Genomic DNA, 20,829 nt, shown 5'->3' with positions numbered 1-20,829 from the left:
ATTTTCTTTGCTTGGAACAAACAACACCAAGCTCTTTGACTAGTCAGCTCACAAGAATTTGGGAGAGAAAAGGGGAATTGCGATAGACTTGCTCTCTCTAGGGCATCAATAACAGTAGCGTTCGAGAGGACTTCAGGTTTTGTAGTTGTTGATACGAAACACATGTATTATTCATCATGCTTATTAAAGTTAAGGTAAGTTAACTTTGGAGGTCGATAGGCTCGACATAACACTAAGTTACAGATCTTAACTGTTAAGGGTGGCCTAAGTTAGGCCTAGCATAGCCTATATAGGCTAGGCGCATAGTTTGTGTAGTTGCTTTAGTAGCCAGTGTTAAATATCATTAGAAATTAGACCTTGATGGGTCGACGTAGGCTAAATGCTCGATTCAGATACATGAGTATCTGTCAACAGATGAGCAGATACTGACTGTTCACCATTTACTATGGTATGGCAGTGTCTACTTAGCCTAAAGAAAACTCAAAATATTGCTTGATTCTTATATGAAGTGCAGAAAGTAGTAAACTCAGAGGCAACTCTGGTAGGGACCCATCATCGAATTCGGTATGGAATGAATTTACATGCAACTTTTATCATACTGAAGTGAAAGGTGCACACAGAATGTGGAGAATGCATCGCAATTTTGGTACATTGACCTTTTGTTCACATAGGCTACCATGTTAAAGTTTAACACAACATTCATTAACTTTAGCTTTGTTATTTTTGTAACCATAGCTTTCTTAATTTTCTTGCTTCTCTTTGATTCAACTTGTAACAACTGATGTTTCCTCTGACTGAATATAAAGACGCTGACAGGAAAGGAGGTAAGTTACTGTCACTTTCATTATGTTTTTCAAATATAGGCCTAATCCATCGGCTAAATGTCTAGCTCTAAATTGATTTCTAAATTGCTTTGTTTTGTTTGTTTTGTTTTAATTTTTCAAAAGGTCAGATTTTCAATTAAATACATATTTGCATTATTATTTACTTCTTAATTGCTAAGGGATGTTAAAGACTGGGTATTTAATAATACCATGGTGTCAGTGGTAAAAAGTATTGCTGATAGTGAGATGGTGGTAGTGTGGTCATAGATGACAGCTTTTAAGGCAGTGCATTGAGGGTGGAAGTTGGGACCAACCCTTACCACTTAAACTATAAGTAATATGAGAAATACGTCATTTATATAGCTTTAAATCACATAAAGTATCAAAGCGCTTCATAAAAAAAAAAGATAAAAGGAAATAAATACAGTGAAAACAAATAATAACTTAATAAAAGTAATCCTAAAATACCCCCCCCCCCCCAAAAGAAAAAAACATTGCTGTGATTATTAGAATTTGTAGTGTAAGATGCTTGTTAGTCATAACAAAATGAGGATAATAAGATAAAGTTGCAAAATAAATATGTATGAAACTTTCGGGATGAGGAAATTTTAAAATAAAATTGAAACTTTTTGAAAGTAAGAAACAGTTGGATAATTAAATCCAAATGGATTTTACAACAAATTTTAAACACTTTTAAGTAGTACTTATGCATTGCTCTCTGATATATGTTATTGAGTCTGCAAGCATGTTAGAGAACTATTTATCGGTCATACTTGAATTTATTGTTTTTCCACGATTCATTCATAATGGTCCAGTCACTTTTTGGTGGTATTTTGTGAAACCAAATATTTCATATTGGATGGGATAACGGTCGTTAGATTAACACCGGACTCAAAGTCAATCAGAGTCCAGAATTCAAACCAACAGCAATATTTAAACAATTTCAATGTTTCCATTCAGTGACCTTTAAAACTAATATTTTTCCATTATGAACCAACACAGACTGATGTGTATCTTAATGGCCTAAATCATCTCTTTTGGACTTTAGACAGGTTCCCCTACAATCACAACATTATCACGAGGAACTTATTTTGAAGACATGTACCTCATCATAGTATTGTGATTGTAAACGAAAAAGATGATTTATGTTGTTATGATGGGCATGGCTTTGTTTGTCTTTATAATGGAATCCAATACTAAGGCTTTAAGATAGCCTTGATCATATTAAATTAAGTGTTCTCTTTGACAAAATTAACGTCACATTACTATTGTCATACTATTGTTTATAATTTATTTGATTCCTTATGTTTTTTTCACTTTTATTTTATAGATTGAAATTGACATTGAGCCCAATGACAAAGTGAGTATTTTGTGGATTTTGTGAAATGATTGACTGTAATTCCAGTTGTAATAAAGGAATCAAACAATAAAGGGAAGGGAGTGAATAAACAGACATGAAATTTTAAGGTATGTTTCAAAGAAAAAGAGAGGGAGGGAGGGGGAATAATAAGGAACCCACCCTCCAAAAAAATGCCGTTGTGGGTAAATTGTACTTTATACAGTTTTAGGGATTGACATTTTGATCTTAGCACACTTTTTCAGAGGCAACAAGTTTAACTAGCCATATAAGAGGAACAGTATGTCAAGCCCACACTATTTTTACACAATAAATTTTCAACATTACAGTGTAGCTCACAGTTTATTTGGTTCCAACTGATTTTACAGTTTGCTTTTATACAGTATTGTGCAGTTTGTCGTTAGTGGACTGTTAGTTGTGACTTACAGGCATGTCTCCTTAGTGGTCAGTAAATTGTAACTTACAGATGTACTTTACCTTAAATGTGTGCTTTGTTCATTATTTCTTCCTTTAATATTTTTAGGTTGAAAGAATTAAAGAGAGAGTGGAAGAGAAAGAAGGGATACCCCCACCTCAACAGAGACTCATCTTCAGTGGCAAACAGATGTAAGCATTTTTTGTTCTTGCAGGGAAAGATAAAGTAAAGTGCTATGGCAAAATGGGCAAGAATTGCTACAAAATGGACGTATTAGTAGTGGGCTTTTAACTTTAAAAAAAAACTGCATTGTGCCATTTATAACAGCAGCCAAAAATTCATAACACACAAAACTGCTACGCAAAAATCTGTAGCCAATTTGTAGGAGTTGGTCCTTGATCTGAAAGGACTAAATCTCTTTATCAAATAACCAGAACCCCTGAAAATTTTCAAGTTAGTGATAACCAGTTTACAAACAGTCGGCACTGCATTAACCTTCTTAGTCACCCTGGTTTGGTCACCTAGCTTCTGGGGTAACCAATTAGCCATACGACAACCAAGCATAGGACAGTGATAGGGAGAGGCAACCAAAACAAACAGTTTGTGTAAAGATATTCAGTGAAACTTTTCTATAGTTAATACTTCCCCCGTTTTATGGTATAGTAAAGTTTTTCCAACACTTTCCTATCCCCCCCCCCCCCATTTGTTGCTAGAGTGGGTGCCTAGGTCCCTATTGCTCAATGATAAATCTGGTCCTATTTATTATAACACCACGATTGACTCAGTCATACTTTCCATTGAGTTATAGTGTTAGTTCGCTTAGCTCAAGTTTAAGTATTTAAAAAAGACAACAATATTTACTATAGATCAGGATATTGAATATTTAATGTGTGCAGTTAATGGTTATTCTTTCCAGTTATATGAGAAATAAAGATATCAATTATGTACATTGCATGAACTTGTTCATTTAGAGAGAAGAATTTGAAACCTCGACAAAAAATTGAGTTATATTCATATTGATTTTGAATACTTTGTGGTGCATGAATGTGAAAATCATTCACACGTTTTTTTGTTTTTTTTTGGCTCACAGGAATGATGATAAGACAGCAGCAGACTATAAGGTTCAAGGCGGATCAGTGCTTCATCTTGTATTGGCTTTAAGAGGCGGACTTTTATAACAACATTAATAGATGGCAAAATCATGGTCACTTGGGACTTTGCTTTGATCGCTGTACATAAGTCACCTCTCTCCGAGAGTCGGGGTCAGCATGATATCAGAGCATGTAGGTCAGCATTTGCGAGATGGACCCGATGGATTCAAGATGGATGCTTCAAAAATCAACAGGATTGTCGGTGCGGTTTATTTCTGTTTTTATATTTACCCTAACTTACTGATGATCTAGAAAACTTGACACAGTCTACACTTCTTCCACTGAGGTCACTACAGTACTGTGTATAACACATTGTTCTGCTATAAATGTGGTGTTAAGACCATTGTCAACTAAATGAAAAGATATCAACTCAAGGTTTTGAGCTTTCTCACTTGACTTTCTCAGAATATTTGAGTCCTAAAATTAAGAAATTTACGAGATGGATGTTTGTATATTACCTGAATTGTCATTGAAAATTCTTTGATTCTAGGTTTTTACATACTGTTATTTTTTTTTCTATTGTACCCCATGCAAAATTTTCTGTTGGAAAAACATATGCATGTTGAACATGGAATGAATTATCTGCAGTTGATACGTCACCAAAACGTAAAGTTATGCCGCCATTGATCTGTCAGATGTACCATACAAGAGTTGATATATCATGTAGTGTTTGTGACATTATTATGATTATTTATCCTTGTGGCAGTAATTAAAGGTACCTTAATATGTGTCAAGTGAGACCTCGTAGCTATCTAACAGTCTTAACTTATCGTGCATGGCTATAATTAGGTAGTTTTTGCCGCAATTTCATCAGAATTGATATGTTCCAATACCATAATATTAAACACAATAAGACAAAATATAACTTGAAAAGGTGTTCATTTGCATTTTTTTCAATTTGAAATTTTGAATTGTTTCTTTCAGTTTCCATCATCCTCTGTTTCCTTCTTTTGCTTGATCTATAATAATTATCTGTGAACGACACTGCTTATGCTATGAAGTTAGGATGATTTCCCCATCTGACATTACCTGAAAAGTTTGCATAAGTTGTGGTTTATATATTTGTAGTAAGGCACAAGACAAATACAATATTTTGTCAAAGTATGCACCCCATTCGCAGTTGCTACCAATCGTCTTGATATAATAGTTATAGTCAATTAGTCATGAATTATTTTAAATACCAGGGTAAGTAGAAACATTTGATTCCTTGATATGGTAGGTGTAAGTCACTAGAAAGACAAAAATATACAAAAATCCACCCAAACAAAAGATAATTCATTTTGGAGCAATGACACAGACAGATAGTGAACTGTGAGAAGAGATTCAACATTGATGACAAACACCGATCAAATGCATTATCATATGTAGAAAAATTCTTGCAACTAAAAAATAAGACAAAAAGAAAGAAATAGTTATGTGTATGTGTATTTTTTACCATCTATTTCTGTGAAGGTTTTTTTGGGGGGTCTCTTCCCTAACTTGGGAATTTACAAATGTCTGTAGGAATTGATTCAGGAAAAACAAAGGCTGTGTCTCTGCCACATGTATACAGTTGGAAAGTGTTAAAAATATTCATTTTTGTTTCAAAAGTGTAAACAGTGTTGCAGAATAAAGTATAACAAGAAGAAAGATTTCACTGTTTCTATTTGCTTTCCTTTCACAACATTTCTCATATTACATAAAAATGCCATTTAAAGGAGTGGTGCACAAATTCATTTGACCCATCTGTATATCTGAATCAATATTTCATGAGGACTGAGCCACAACTCACCAAAAATCCTGCTCTTCTGCAAATCGATGGATATTTAAAAAAAAAAATATTGCAATATTTTCGTTTTACTCTTTTGAATGGAAATGTCACACCTCATACCTACTGTACTTTGGGGTCGTGCCCAATACTTTATGTGCCCTTCATGTAAGATGTGCTTTTGTAGTCTGTATGATGGCATGATCATGAATAGCAATCATTTTCTGTAGCTGCAATAGGGTTTTGTACCTGTCTCTGTAATATTAAAAAAGGTTATATTTTTCAGGTACGACAGAAGAAGTCTCGGTCAGCAAGTGTTGGTGTGCAGAATTTGTGCAGGAAACCTGAGAGGCGACTGGGTTGTGTTTCCTTCGTCGGTCCTCAAACTCATAAGTGAAATCGAAAATAAAAAAAAACGTCTCATGCCGGTAATCTGACCTAGTTTTGAATGAGGTGTAACAGAAGTGTAACAGGTGAACAGAGGTGTAACAGGTGAAACACCACCATCAGTCCCAGAAAATACACACACAGCTTGCTACCGTCGGTAATTAGACACTAGTGTACAGTCAATACATACAGCTACTGTTAATACCCATAACACAGTGTACATAGCAACGATGGACATCTCAGGTCCAGATAAAAGATAACAAGGTATCACTTTCATTACTGTCTGCATTTTGTAGCGACAAGAAGAAAACTTCACTTGCAAGCAACGGAAAGTAAACTTTTTCAGAGCGGGGTTTGGGGCAAGTCTTCAATGCCTTTAAGTTTTCAACTTTTCAGAATGTCTTGGTAATGCAATTTAAAGGAGCGTTTGTTAGTTTCATGACACCTGCAATCAGACAATTTTTACATCAAGATATGTGACAGTTAACATGAAATGACCATTAAATATTCCTTTAATGCTCGGCTGGTTACGAATAAGATTTAGAGAAAATAAACTACAAGCAATCGTTACCGTTCTACATATGTGGTTAATCCTTAAAATGCACTGTTTGGCATTGTTGGAAATAAAAGCACTGCACCAGCATTGGTAGCGTTCCATAAGAATTGGATATCGAGGGCGGTATACGTAATTTGCATGATACGTACGCGCGCTTGCATCTACTTTGGAACTTAGCCATGCACTTACAATGTATCATGCGCGTCCCATAGCTATCTGGCCGGCTTCATACAAACGCTGTAAATATACAGATTGATGAGCTTGAGCTAGGCCCAATTCAGTTTGCTATCAAATAAACTGCATTCACTCGAAGTCACAGTACACAAAATTTACTACATTCTTACAAAAGATCTTTGAGAGAAATTGGTAAGTAAACAGTTTGTGTGGTATTGTAACTTAATAATTTAACCGTTGTTATAATGTAAGGTAAACGCTTCGCGATAAAATAAAAGATTTTCTGCATGCTTGTCTTTGCAGCCTACCGTAAGGAGTTGTCATATATAGTGGTTGGTACAACGCCTAGATTATGGTGCCTATAGGCTAGGCCTAAACTTAGTTAATGCAGAAGTTTTAACTTTTTACTAAGTAAGACTTAGGATCTAGGCTAGGCCTCAAAACTTTGAACTCTAGCTAGCGATTAATAGGCCTATTAAGTTGTTACTGGTAGTCCAACCAGGACTCGTAGGCCTAGCATATCAGTCAATAACGTAAGTTTGCTGAGTGCTTGCCAATGGCAAATGCAGCCTAAAATTAACCTTATGTTAGGTAGGCCTAGCCTCTCAGACAAAACTATGATCAGGCCCAGTGTGATATAGTCAGTACTAGGATGGATAGCCGGACACAAAAATTTCAAAGTAACAAACCTGGGTACAATTATAGAATACAGGGCCATTCATTAACTCTTCCCAGCATCTGGATGCGCAGTGTCTGTACACGTGTCCGTACATGTATGACGCCCGCTAATATTCCATCACCTATATCATTTTGACTCCGCATCCGCGCATCCACCACGGAAGTACTAGGAAAGGACTCAGGAAATTTTTGACCCCACATCCAAGCATCCTTGCATCCACTCAAAAGAAAGAACTTTGACTTTGACATTTTTTACTCACATACGTACTGGGGTGAGACTTAGCATCCGCACATCCGGATGCTCAGATAGAATCATCGAGTGGCCCTGCATTCTATAGTTACTCTCAAACTTGCTGTTTGTCTAACTTAGGCCCACACACATGATATTACTATTCATTGAACAAATATTCTGGAAACAACACCCTCCACCCATTAGGGAGGGAGCAATGGGAGCGATCACTCCCTCCCTCCCTTTGAGTACCCCAAACATAAATTTAACCAAAAGCAGGAATTATCATTAAAACCATCTTTTCAGGGCTAATCGACCCTTCTCAAGCTTTCCCCTGATGGTTGGTATTGGATATTTCAAACACATAGTAGTTACCATGCAGTTAAGATAAAACTAGCCAAGGCCTAGTGTTGTTTTTAGGTATTTGACAAGTGTTGCTGCTATTGCTATTGTTGCTATCAAAGGAGGTGTTTTAAGATGAAAATCTTGGTAAAGTTGACAGGGTCTAGTGTATGTTACTTCTGTAAGTTGACAAAAGATGCCTAGAATTTCTCAAGTTTAGCACCGCTTAAAATTGCAAGTGATTAAACCTGACTAGTAAGAAGTTCGCACTGGCATTTTCATGAATTACAGTTCACATCAGTAACTGTATAGGGTTATGGGACCAAACCAATAAAATCATAAATACAGTTAATAAAGGGATTCCTTTATGTTTGATATTGAGATTATGTGATTTTGTGTCTAAACTTGTTTGCTGGTAAATGAATATGGCTTCAAACTACATGTATGATATTATTCATTTTCTTTTACAACTGGAATTGTGAAATGTTTATTTGATGCTAGATGGAATTGCACGGAGCTTAAATATCTTTCAAACTTTCTTTTTACTGTAGGTGATTGCAATGGCAGGTGATTTATCAACCGAGGTTGATGGTTCGTATTTGACTGAGGAGCTTAACGTTACTTCAGAGGATGCATTACTTACGTCATCCGACAACTCACATTCCATGTCAGCGGAGTTAGGTAGTCCTGGCATTGGTGATGGTAATGCTGATAACGGAACTGAAGATGCTGTAAGTGTTTAAAAGTTTATTCAGAGTATTCCTTAGCAATAGTGTGCTGTCCTATAGACATCTTAATATTTAAGCTGTCATCAGTTTCAAGTGTAAGGTTACAGTTTTAATTGAAAAACATTGTGAAAAGATTTCATTTTAATGTATGTTGTACACCCAAAGATCTATGGGTGAGTGAATCATATCACCAACATTGCAAGTGGAGTGCATAATTTCTTTGAAAGAAAGGCCTTGCAGAAATAGCTAATAGCCTCTCTACTACCCATCACCCACTCTAATGCCAGTAAGTCTTATTGACCATTTTATGTTTGTGTTTTATGTTTGTATGTACACAGTGTTGCGCACTTCCAATGTTTACTTAATGCCGTTTTATTGAAAAGAAATGAGTCTGACATATGTTTTTCTTCTTGGTCACATTAAATTGTTACATGAATCTTTTAGTGCAGCATTTTGAGCTGAGTTTGATATTTTGTGATGCAATTTGAAACCAAAATCCCATCGTGATGTATTTCGTTTACTTGACTTGTTACGTTGTTCTGAGTAGTGCTTGCTAGGTTCTGCAAATGCACAGACCGAAGGCAAACAAGCCTCTTAAGTTTTCAGAAATAAAAACCACCCCTTTGATCTACATGAGAAAAATGTTATTGTCCTTGTGCACAGGAACTTGAAGCAATTAAGGCTCGGGTGCGTGAGATGGAAGAAGAAGCAGAAAAACTGAAGGAGATGCAGAACGAGGTCGAGAAACAGATGAACATGACTTCCCCACCCACAACACCAGGTGCAACACCACAGTATCTCACCTTTGAAGAGAAAGGAGAGGTGGACTCAAGATCCGTATATGTTGGAAATGTGAGGACTTAATCAGTTGCCCCCACCCTCCCCCCCCCCCCCCATGTTGTACATTCTATAGTTTTTAGCTCATACCAGCATGCTGGTGTGAGCTATTGTTACAGTGCGGCGTCTATCACTCTATCCGTCAACAATTGGTAAAACCGCTCCCACTCACACAGTGTTTGATGGAATTTCATGAAACTTGGACACAAGGACCATTGGGTATAGGGCCATCAGAGATGGTCCGAAATTTGGGGTCAATGGTCACCTGTGGGCCGTAATGGGCCATTTTGTGGAAATACGCAAAATGCTTCTTCTCCTACAGATTCCATGGTACAATGTTGAGGGTTTGTCACGATAGTACTGTGGAAGTTTTACCTTCAGGGTGTTCATGAATTTGAGATCAAAGATCAACTAGGGGTCTTTTGTGGCCCGGGCCGCGGCCCTCTATTTTCAAATTGCTCCTGTTCGTACAGTGTATGGCCAGTTATAATGAAACTTGGTCACAACGTTCCTCGGGATGAGGGTTATGAGGGGTGTTCGGAAAATTGAGGTCAAATGTCATTTAGGGGGTCATTCTTTGTAATATTTTCAAATATCTCAATCTCCTCAAGATTTTGATGGATCATATTCAAAGTTGAACTGATGATTGTTGGATTGTGTATGAATAAGATGATGCCTAATAATTTTTGGTCAAAAGTTAATTAATTACAGTTAATCCCCATTGTTTAAAAAGATCTGAGCCTTCACCTTTTGCCAAAGCTCCTTTAATTTGTCTCCCAGTCTCTGCAGTGTTTGTTTACATTTGTGGTTAAGCTCTGCAGAGGCTGTTAGTGGAATTAAAGCAGGACTGGGAGTTGTTATTAACTGTTGAACTGTAAGCATGAGAGCCCTATAGCCAATCAGCACTTGCCGATTCTTAGAAGTCTTTGAGCCTGAGGTATGTAAGCAGCCAGCCAAAATTTTGGCAAGGAGTGCTTCAGGTCTGCTCAGGTAGAGGGGAGAAAGTTTAATAGGGTAGGTCAGTGGTATTGTTTGAGAGAGTGGGTAAAACAGGATTTAAAGGGGGAAAATAGGAATTATAGCCAGTGGTGTGGCCAGTATTCTGCTAACGGAGGGGGGGGGGGGGTTATCCCTCATGGGCCCAAAATTGGTGGAATCTGAAAAATGGCCTGAAATTTGGTGGGCCATAAAGTTTTGTGGGCCCTACAGTTTTAAGCTCGAAAAGGTATGAGCTTCTGCACCATTGGTGCTCTAGTTTCACAAATAGCAGAGAATTGAAATTGTAGTGTTTTAGTCTTGTGAATGTCCCTCCTGTAACTAAGCATTGCTACAAAAGTGAAAAACTCAGTGACAATCCCAATGAGTCTTTTCAAATCTCAATATTTTGCATGAAAATGAATAAATATAATAGGTCGTTGTTTGCTTCTAGGTAAATTGCTGAGAGTACCTGCTAGGAGATATTTTGGGTGTTATATTTATTTTCTAAGTAACTTTAACTTATTTAATTTATTACGACATCCTCGCAGAAATATCTAATATCACAATTGGATACTTTTTTTCATTTTCCTGCCTGCTTTTCAAGGTGGACTACTCTGCTACAGCTGAAGATTTGGAAGCTCATTTTCATGGGTGTGGTTCCATCAATAGGATAACCATCCTCTGCAACAAGTTTACTGGACACCCAAAAGGGTAATGTAGCAATCCTATTCATGAAAGATACTAGAATCATTCTCATCATTAAAGGGATCTTGTAATGGTTGAACGTCACCGCTAAATTGTAGAAAATTTGCTCCAAAATCACATCCTAACTGCCCATTTTTTTTTGGAGGTAGAAGATTTTGTTGTACTTGGTAAAATTTGATGGACACATTTGGTAATACCAGAATTAATGATTATTATCATCATGGAAATTTGAATTGGAAAAGTCACTGTCTTTTACTGTTTAATGTCCTCTTAACATGACTTTTACAACATGATTTTTGTGTGTGATATTACTCTTTAAAGTATATCTGTATTTTATATATAGTTTGTATCTTTCGATTCCCTCTGATGAGGCAGCTCTAGAGGTTGCACTCCTGGAAAAATGGAGAATGTGGGATATCTTCTCCCGATCAAGTGATACCAAGTCCAAGATTAAGCCATAAATCAAAAAAACAATCCAGGTTTTAATGTCCAGCAGGACAGATCAATTGGACTTTCAGAGTGCTTTGTCAGTCCAACTTGTCGCCTTCATTCAGTATCTTGAGAATTGATGTTCTCTTATTAATTCTATGTTCAGATTAGCAATAAGATCATAATGCTATCATATCCTCACCTTTCGTTCCTGCTTTTCTTTCCAGCCATGTTGAGCTATTAGTGCTCTGTACTTATGCTATTTTAAATCCGATTCATTACAGGTATGCGTATGTGGAATTTGCAGAGAAAGATGCCGTTAAAATGGCAGAAACATTAACAGATTCTCTGTTTAAAGGGAGACAAATAAAGGTATGACTAACTTCCACTCCTTTCCACCGAAATATCGCCCGGTTATGCAATGATAACTTCTTTTTTTCAATTTTCAAGTAGTAGTACAACATATGGAAGGGCAATAACAAAGTTGACTGTATTGAATTGCCACCAGAGTTTTGACACTACTCCCCCAGTGCCAACATGTTGACAAACTGCTAATCACCTTTGTAATTGCAATCCTTTCATCTACAACTTCCTTTATTGCAAAATGATTTCATTTCGAACACCTATCGCAGCAATGTGCAATGACTTTTGTAGAGAAGAAAACAAATGGTGAAGATCAACACAACAACATTATTCTCCTAAACAGGATCTTCTTGCAGACACCAGTTTTAGAGGTTTTTTTTCTTTTTTTTTTTACTTCTTTGATTTATTCATATCAATCTGCATTTTTTTTTCTCGTCAACTTTGTATCATCATTACTGTGAACACTTTTGTATTTGTTATATTTCTCAGGTTGTACCAAAAAGAACAAACAGACCTGGCATTAGCAGTACAGACAGAGGAAGGGGTAGGGGGAGGCATAGAGGTGGTGGTGGAAGAGGCTTTTACAACCAGTATAACTCTGGTGGCTTTTACAGACCAAGAGGTCAATACAGGTAAGTCTCTTGAGTACTTTCTGTCTCAAACAGGTTAGTAAACAAGTTCAACAACTGGTTCAGTTCTCTACTGCCTCTCAGTCAAGTATGCTGGAACAGAGGCTGTTTTGCTAGTATTGTTCGCATTTATTGACACTATAGATCTGTCAATCTCAGAAAGTTTGCTAATCCTGGAGAGAAAATATGTCAACATTTCTAAGTTTTAAGTGTTTGGACAGAACGTTGCTCTTAATGCAAATCAGAGCTCTACTTAGAGGTCGGCAGTACATATCTCTGTTAGTCAGCTCAGTCTTGAATTGGAAATGAATCCTTCATCGAACTTGGAGTAGCAACAAATTTGCTCTGCTATTGTTCACTTTAATAGATTCAATGACCTCAGAAAGTATGTTAAAGGGATTCATGACTGCCCCCCCCCCCACCCCAACTGGTGTATGGCTCTCCAAACAGTGCAGACCTTTCTGCTGCGACTCAAGATTGTAGTCTCTACTTCACAACAAGCACATTGGATCCACTACTGTAGTCAAATACTTCAGCATTCTCTAATGTGGAAGACACACCGTTTCGTCTGTATTGTACACTCGATGTGAAGCGCCAGGTCTCATAGAAAGTTCATATCATCCGTTTTTGGCGTGTATGCGTGATATGTACCTTTCAGATGTAAGGTCTATAGCCATAGTAGATTCGACACATCTGGAATAACTTTCTTTTTCTTCTTGCAGACCTCGCCGTGCGTCCTGGTATTCACCCTACTGATCGCTGCTACTGCTGAAATATGCACGGAATAAGTGCGACAACATACTTGCTCTTATGCAGACAGTTTTAGTGCAAAAAGAAGAAATGAAAAATATAAAGATAAAAAGAAGAGCAGTCTATTAAAGGGCTTTAAGTTCTAGCACAGAAATGTGTATTTAAATATATTGTGATTGAAGCAACAACTGTTTGATGCTTGCTATTACAGTGTGAGCAGTGAGCTCTTATTAGTTAGGGAGTTGATTTGCAAAACCCCCAAAAATGTGAAACAAGTTAATGTTGGAGAAAATTAGGCAATTTTCCTCATGCACTGTGTTACCACACATAAGCATTTATTGAAAAGGAGTCAGAATTGGAAAAATGTCAAACACTGTTTACAAATAGTAATAATTACAAATAAAAATTTCAAGCTTGTTATTCCATAGCTCTGACTTGGAATTCAGACAAATAGTTCCTAGGTTTTTTGAGATTAATGTGATGTTTTATGATGCAAAGTCTGCACATGTTGCAGCAAGAAAAAAAGTATAAAAAAAAAATAAGAATTGTAACAAAGTCAGGTAAGTACTAGCTGCCTCTTTACTGCTAAATGGTGGCTCTTGACAGTTTACTAGGATTGGTTTTTAGCTCTACTCGGTTCATTTTAATTCTTACATTGTGGTTGAAGATTTTACACAAAAAAAAGCATCTTACCATGGGGTGGTTATATGCAACTATTATCAATATGAGATGGCATTAGAAACAAAAATGGAAAAGAAGAAAACAGTGGCTGTTTTTAAGTTATAGTTAAATTTCCATCATCATCTAAACCTCTTACACACTTTTAACTTGTCTTCTTTAATTATTTAGAAATTCTTTTTGCAGATACAGCAGCAGTTGGTTGCCTCAGCGGCTCTGCTCTCCATCAGATACCAATCATTTCTCTTTGAAAGCACCTTCCCTTGCTATGAAAATGGACTACTTCATCTACCTGTCGGCATGAGAGCTGAGGGCTCAAAAAAAAAATGGGATAAATAAAAAAAGATCCAAGGGGCAAAAAAAAATGAAAGAGGGGCAAAAAAAGATTTAAAAAAATAAAAAGAGCAAAAAGAATACCGTACAACTTCAAAGCTATTCTGATCACAAGAGTCCAAATAATTGCTATTTTGTTGTTATGTTATTATATCCTTGTTGCTGAATTCACCCTACAAAGTCAGTCATAAACTGCTGTATGATTATTGTGACATTGTGATCAGGAGGGCTGTTGCGTCCTTTGAAGTAACAGAGAATTTTGACGAGGGTTAAACACAATCCTTGTAGATTTGTCTTTTGCTTCAAAGTACGGTTCATCAATTGTTTGATGTGGAGAAAGGTGATAAAAGAAAAGTTGGAAAACAAAAATGAAGCAGCACAAGTGTTTTTTTTTTCTTTCCTTTGTCTTAAATGTGTTTATTAAATATTAAGTTGTAAATATTTTCTGATAAGATTATAAAGTCATGATGTAACTCGGAACCAGTAAGATTGTTCAAATGTATCATAAATTAGTTTGTGGCAAGTTATATATTTAAATTTGTGAGTCACAGTGGCACAAAAGATTTGAAATTGAAAAAAGGGCGGGTCAGATAGGTTTTCACCTGGGGAGGGATAAGGAGATCCTCCTTTGATCAGGAAATCCAGGGACATTATGATATTGCCCCCCCCCCCCACATGTTGACTCCTGACAGTATAAGTCACTCAAAGCATACCATACAGCCTTAATTAACATACTGGTCTCGATGTCTGGGCATGATGCGGAAAGTCAGAGCCCTTGATTAGAGTATCGTTTGTCACTCTTGTATTTGGAAACACTGACTAACTAGTATCTGAAGCATTTGAGCAACAGCCAGATAATTTGACAATTGCCTTCCTCTGAGGCATGTTATCCTCAAGAAAAAGGAAGGCTGTGATGACACTCTCCTGTAATGTTCTAACTGGAAGAATGTTGTAAAGGCATCCACATAATTTGCTGCAATGGATTTCTATATGAATAATAACTAATGGGAATGACCATAGAAAGTTCCATTCAATTCCAGATATATACATATATTGTTTAGTACCCACCCTGGTATTCAAACTTGTTGATTGACCTTAATTTTCACGTTGACCTTGGGGAAGGTGTCTACTTGGAGTAGATAGCAACATATGGTGTTATATTTTGCGACCCTTCAAACGTTTTGGCGACCTCAAAGAGGGTTGCAACCCCTACCTCAAATACCAGGACCCTAGATTTGTAGAAGCATTACTTCAGCATGTCTCTATAGTGTAACTAGGTCACATTCATCTACTAGCAATACAACAAGTACTGTAACATATTATCTTGCATTCCAAACGTGCAGTAACAGACCACGCTGGTCGTGATTGCACTTGGACTTCTAAAATGAAGAATGGAAGCTGACTCAGTCCTGGACCATCATCTGTGATACAACCTTCGCAAAAGACCTGGAAAAGAAAAAGAGGACAACAGTACACACACTTAAGACCTAATTTGAATGTCTCCATGGGAAATGTAACTTCCTAAAAATACATATTTGCCCTGAACATTTCCATGGTGACTACAAATCGATATCGGTCTGATTACATCAAAATGTCAAACCTATTCATATCCTGTCAACATCGCCATAAAATTTATTTTGCTATAAATGTACATTTTCCCCTGCCTCACCTAAGGCATAATCCTTGTTCCATGCTAATGCTAGCAAATGCTCTTGTTAAGCAGAGAAGTTAAAGATATAATTATTACGGACCTGTTACTGGCCTGCCATTGAGTGTTATCAATCTCTGAAGTAGTACAACCAGCTTAAAGTGTATGATTGCATAGACATAGCTTGCAGTATTTCATTGGTTTGTAATCGATGTTACACATAGCAACTAGCATATGAGTAGTCCACAAAATGCTATGCTAGAAAAAATAAATACCAAGTTGAACTGCTGCTTTAAAGTTCATCAGTATTGCCCCCAAATATGCTAGGGTCAGATACTGGTCACCCATGAACTATTTTAACACTCATCAAAAGCTAATACTTTTGAGGCTCGGATCCTCTAGAAAATTACTTGAGTAGTTCAATTATGTGGCCAACAAGGATGGCCTATAGGATGACCATCAACCCGAACACATCAACTTACTTTGATCGAATGTTATCTCCTGGCACGTGGAATGGATTGCACATAACACTGACAAAGGAATTGTGGAGAGCCTTGAACATCTAATAGACAGAAAAGAACCGTTTGGTACTATTATCAAAAAAAATTCAAAAGCTGAAATAAATATTACGAAATATTATGAACGTAGTATCGTAACCGATTTGGCTCCACAGCTAGTTACACTTTAACTTGGACACTGCTCTGGATTAATCAACACCCATGACTTCCCTCATTATGGTTAGTCTGATATAATTTTACTACATTGTAAATTTATAACTCCTTTGTTGCCAACATTAGTCAACTTGAGTGTAATACAAATTTGGCACAAGTAAATCCATGGCTTGTGGTGTGACCTAATATCTCATAATTTACAATACATCAATACCCTACATGTACTTATTCCAGGGGTGGGATTGGTGGAGCAAACTCCCTCTCCATTTCAACATAAATATGGATTTCAGCTGAAGACCACATACAATGATGCACATGTATACAAAAATGATACACCAGAAGGTGCCAATTATACAGGCAGTTTAAAGATCTTTAATTCTAGGGTAAGCCAAGCGAGGTTCAAGCACTTTCTTTATGAGGAGGGATGTGGGAAGCATCAGGGAACGTACACAGTAGTGCATGAAGTAGCCGTTTTCCCCCTTCTTTTGTCGATACAAACATACAACAACTGTTGCCAGGATACATCAGTACTTACAGTTCTAATCTCGCTATCCCTGAGTTGTGTATTTGATGATTCAACCACAATGACAAATTTAACTTTAGTATTCGTAACATAACCATAGACTTTATAATCTTCTGTGGGATAGAGCAATCCTAGATAAAGGTCTCTTGGATCATTCACACCCCTGCTACCAGATGATATCTGTAAAGAAAAGACATACTTATGGCTATATTTTCAATCTCCATTATGAAAATAAAGAAATGCTTCAAAGTAAAGAGAGAAGGATCTGTTGTGCAATATGTGATTTATTAAATGTTTACCAGAGTGGCAATATCTACCTACTGATTCAACATATCTTCTGCTTTTAAACTTGAATCAGTGCTGTCAAAACTGCTCATGGAAAATTGGACCCCCAACCCTTCTCCTTTCAGAAGACAACATAAGATAGTAATGCATCCTAACACATCCTTTAGTTGCACTTAGTTTTAGCATATACTCTAAATGACATTCTTACAACCGATATCAAGGTACTATTATGTCAATTCAAATCGGGCAAATCTGACATAGCCATGAATCACCAAAGTGTTGCTGTATGTAGCATTATACTAAAGTGGAAACCTTCAATACAGCCTAACCCTACCTGAGAGATTACTGGCTAAAAGTCCCTTTCATCATCGAAAAATTATAAAGTTTCAATATCCAAGTAAGTTTACCCACTAAATGTAAAGCACAATTACATCATCAACTTCATTTATAAACACCAGGAATGGTTTTAAGTACAAAAAGTATTATTTGTTCCTACTTTTCAGTGACACAGAAACACATGCTTACATAGCTGAATGATATATGTTGTTGGGATTTTGCCTGTTTAATTCATGTATAATTGTTAACGATGCATAAAAATTTTAAAACATATTCAAGACAATTGTTCTTCTGCTCACCTTCTCTTCTATAACATCTAGACATGTGTGGACCGTGTAGTGAAATTTCAATTCATTTTCTGTGGGAATTGTCTGAATGTAAAGTGGATAATTCTACGGAGAGATGCAAAAACAAACAAATAATTGAAAGAATTCCACAAGCTACATCCTACAAATTTCTACGATCTTAAAACAGGCCCATCAATCATTACGATGAAGAGATATAAAAATCTACTATATTGCACGTTTTCACTATTCCATAAAGAATAAGATGACCAAACTTGCAGTGTTTCAGTACTCATACTGGTCTCTAGAATAGTTGACTGTACTCATCCTCATGGATTTGTACTAATTAAGTATACAGTAGATTCTAGTGGAAGATTTAGTTATGTTATCTTGTATTTATATTCCCACTGTTCGAACAGTTACCTCAGTGGCAAGCTTCATCTGAAAAATCGAACTGCAAAAGCCAGTGAAAAATATACGATCAACAGCAAGTAGCTTTTTTATAAAAAATAATGATAAGCAAAGTCCGGGCCATTCATGACCCTGCAAGGACTTCCTGCAAAAATTGCATGAAATACTTGTAATATGTCACTTCAATGAATGTTCAGAAAATGATAAATGCAGCTGGCTCACCTTTTAATACACCCGAGTCCATGACATGACTAGAATATCTTAGCAAGTATCAATACTAGCACTGAGGTAAACACATTGAAACGTAACAAAGGTAGGCCTTGGATTATTACAATGACCGCAAGAACTGCACGATTTCTTCTACCTTACAATACATAAAACGGGCCTAGCCTATACCCAAATCGATCTAGCTTACCCATGTCCTGTCCCAATATTTATGGATGCATAATTGCAGAATACACCACAACTCTTGAATCTCACATATTATGACCGGAAGTCCCAATAATAAACAATGTATTGTCGTTCACAAAAACCGTGATAAAGTTATTGCAGGGCTCATGTCCTGCACCAATATTTATGGATATGCTGGCATACAGATTACGAAGCCAGACTGTACAGTGTAGACTATATAAATCACAGCGACAGTGAAGATAACGTAAGTTAGGCATACTGTAGGCTAGCCTAACTTAGTTGAGGTACAGTACACTGGTACACTTAACGTTACCCGTTAAGCCTAACTCAGCCTCTACTAACAAGACGATAATTCGTAAACTTTTACCTCCTTTGCTATAACCGCAACGCAAACAGCCATGGCAAATATGAAATGAAGGTGCGCTTTTTGGTTCTAATTTCGAGACCTGCTTCATGCGCAGTGCCGAGTAGTAGTGCACAGGCTAGTGAAAATTTTCGTTAACACTAAAAAAAGAGTTGCCAAAGTGAGATCCCCAGTAATAGCTAGAACACAGAGCAGATAATACAGCCAGCTCTGTCACTTTACAATCGGTTCTCTGTGATCGGACTCCCTAATATTATGGAATAACTTTAATTGACGCTGTCAGCTTCCCTGATGATATTTCTTAGATTTTATGGCGTCGGTCTATACTCCCCAAATTCTCACACTTCATTCTAAGTACATTTGAAGAACATCAGAATAACAGGATCTCGGATCCTAGGTGTTTTCTTGATCACATGCATGTAGATGCTGCTTGCTTTCTCTTCTTCACTGAAGCGCTTAGCAAGGATTGAGAGATTAAACCCTCTGACTATTGTAAATATACCTACACAGGTATTTGCAATACCTAATTATGAGGCTTTAAGTCTGAGATAGTTTGAAAACTAACTGCCAACAATCATTTTTTATAACAAAGATGTGGATACCAATTGAGTACACAGAGAGAATCTTTGAACCCTGAAAATGTCAAGAGTGAGGTCTGAGGGCACCAGACACAAGAGCATCAACTCGCTTACAGTACCTATTTGCAATACCATGCACATTTCATACTCCGTTTTTCAAGTAATCTCACTCTCTCCCACTTTACATGCAAATCTCCCGGGGAAAATTTAATGAACAATCCTTCTCTGCTTTTAGTTGGGTTCTGATAAAACCCCCACAATGTGTATTTATTTATATCGCCATCTATTTTAGCTGAATTGTGCTAAATTCTCCCTGTTTTGTCACTATTCTCCCTCCTTTTGCTGAAGGAAAATTGTAAACCTCCCTACCTTTTGTAACTGGAAAGCATATCTGCTCTGTGATGATCAAGGTAATATAAGAACTCTGGTGCAGCATTGTATAGTAAGTATATTGCTTGTATTATATATGTTGGTCTTCATAACAGCTAATACCTTGATTTTGTGTTAAAGGACACAAAGGAAACAGGAGAAGACAATAAGAGACTAAAACAAAGAAATCATTTGAGAAAGACTAATAATTCCTTCTTATTCCATTATCATGTACAAATGCACTGCTCTGGTATTGCAACATTTCTCATATCATAGAAAATTAAATGCTTACTGTTTGCCATTTTTCTTGTCACAAAAAAAAAGTCTTTTTAAAGTTAAGAAAATGAGAGAATAGAAATGTGAGTTAATTATAACTAATTAACAAACCCAACAGTCAGGGGTGGCAGACGAGGCTTCAATCTGGAGGGACACCAAACATCGTCGGGGGCCATGTGACTTTGATTTAAGTGGGTGAAACCAATACGTAACATCAACATTTTTGAACAAAATGGTTCCTCTTTGTGTTCTGCATCACAAATTAAGATATTTATCAATAAAGGTTACATTTTAATTTCTTTTCTTTCCCTGTTAATTTTTCAACTTTACAGGACAACAATTAAATTACAAGTCTGCCCTAGCCTGCTAAGTCTTTACCTACT

General features: G+C 36.7%; 3 protein-coding genes across 3 annotated transcripts; 2 read left to right on the top strand and 1 right to left on the bottom strand.

Moving 5' to 3' along the window:
* Positions 1–15: 15 nt before the first annotated feature.
* Positions 16–5,378, top strand: LOC139960521 (ubiquitin-like protein NEDD8). Its single transcript, XM_071958951.1, has 5 exons — positions 16–194; positions 807–824; positions 2,155–2,184; positions 2,705–2,787; positions 3,687–5,378. Exons 1-5 carry the CDS (start codon positions 177–179, stop codon positions 3,772–3,774), a joined length of 237 nt encoding a protein of 78 aa, XP_071815052.1. The 5' UTR covers positions 16–176; the 3' UTR covers positions 3,775–5,378.
* A 1,267-nt stretch (positions 5,379–6,645) lies between these two features.
* On the top strand, positions 6,646–14,663 carry LOC139960506 (polyadenylate-binding protein 2-like). Its single transcript, XM_071958930.1, has 7 exons — positions 6,646–6,803; positions 8,412–8,591; positions 9,252–9,440; positions 11,008–11,114; positions 11,822–11,909; positions 12,390–12,532; positions 13,252–14,663. The coding sequence occupies exons 2-7, from the start codon at positions 8,421–8,423 to the stop codon at positions 13,283–13,285; spliced, it is 732 nt and encodes a 243-aa protein (XP_071815031.1). The 5' UTR covers positions 6,646–6,803; positions 8,412–8,420; the 3' UTR covers positions 13,286–14,663.
* LOC139960514 (trafficking protein particle complex subunit 2-like protein) lies at positions 14,079–19,383 on the bottom strand. Its single transcript, XM_071958939.1, has 5 exons — positions 19,227–19,383; positions 18,053–18,145; positions 17,145–17,312; positions 16,421–16,500; positions 14,079–15,736 (listed from the first exon to the last, which is right to left on the bottom strand). Exons 1-5 carry the CDS (start codon positions 19,257–19,259, stop codon positions 15,694–15,696), a joined length of 417 nt encoding a protein of 138 aa, XP_071815040.1. The 5' UTR covers positions 19,260–19,383; the 3' UTR covers positions 14,079–15,693.
* Between the last annotated feature and the right edge of the window lie 1,446 nt (positions 19,384–20,829).

This window comes from Apostichopus japonicus, chromosome 3 (assembly GCF_037975245.1).
Source record: "Apostichopus japonicus isolate 1M-3 chromosome 3, ASM3797524v1, whole genome shotgun sequence".
Lineage (NCBI taxonomy): Eukaryota > Metazoa > Echinodermata > Holothuroidea > Aspidochirotida > Stichopodidae > Apostichopus > Apostichopus japonicus.
The sequence above is the reverse complement of the archived record's forward strand: the minus strand, read 5'-3'. Positions and strand labels throughout refer to the sequence as shown.

Coding starts and splice junctions, on each gene's coding strand:
- LOC139960521 (XM_071958951.1), top strand. Junction 2,185..2,704: donor ACATTGAGCCCAATGACAAA/GTGAGTATTTTG, acceptor TAATATTTTTAG/GTTGAAAGAATTAAAGAGAG. Junction 2,788..3,686: donor ATCTTCAGTGGCAAACAGAT/GTAAGCATTTTT, acceptor TTTGGCTCACAG/GAATGATGATAAGACAGCAG.
- LOC139960506 (XM_071958930.1), top strand. CDS start 8,421: ATGGCAGGTGATTTATCAACCGAGGTTGATGGTTCGTATTTGACTGAG. Junction 9,441..11,007: donor GATCCGTATATGTTGGAAAT/GTGAGGACTTAA, acceptor CTGCTTTTCAAG/GTGGACTACTCTGCTACAGC. Junction 11,910..12,389: donor TTAAAGGGAGACAAATAAAG/GTATGACTAACT, acceptor TATATTTCTCAG/GTTGTACCAAAAAGAACAAA.
- LOC139960514 (XM_071958939.1), bottom strand. CDS start 19,259: ATGGCTGTTTGCGTTGCGGTTATAGCAAAGGAG. Junction 18,146..19,226: donor TTGCGGTTATAGCAAAGGAG/GTAAAAGTTTAC, acceptor ATCTCTCCGTAG/AATTATCCACTTTACATTCA. Junction 16,501..17,144: donor GGGATAGCGAGATTAGAACT/GTAAGTACTGAT, acceptor TCTGTCTATTAG/ATGTTCAAGGCTCTCCACAA.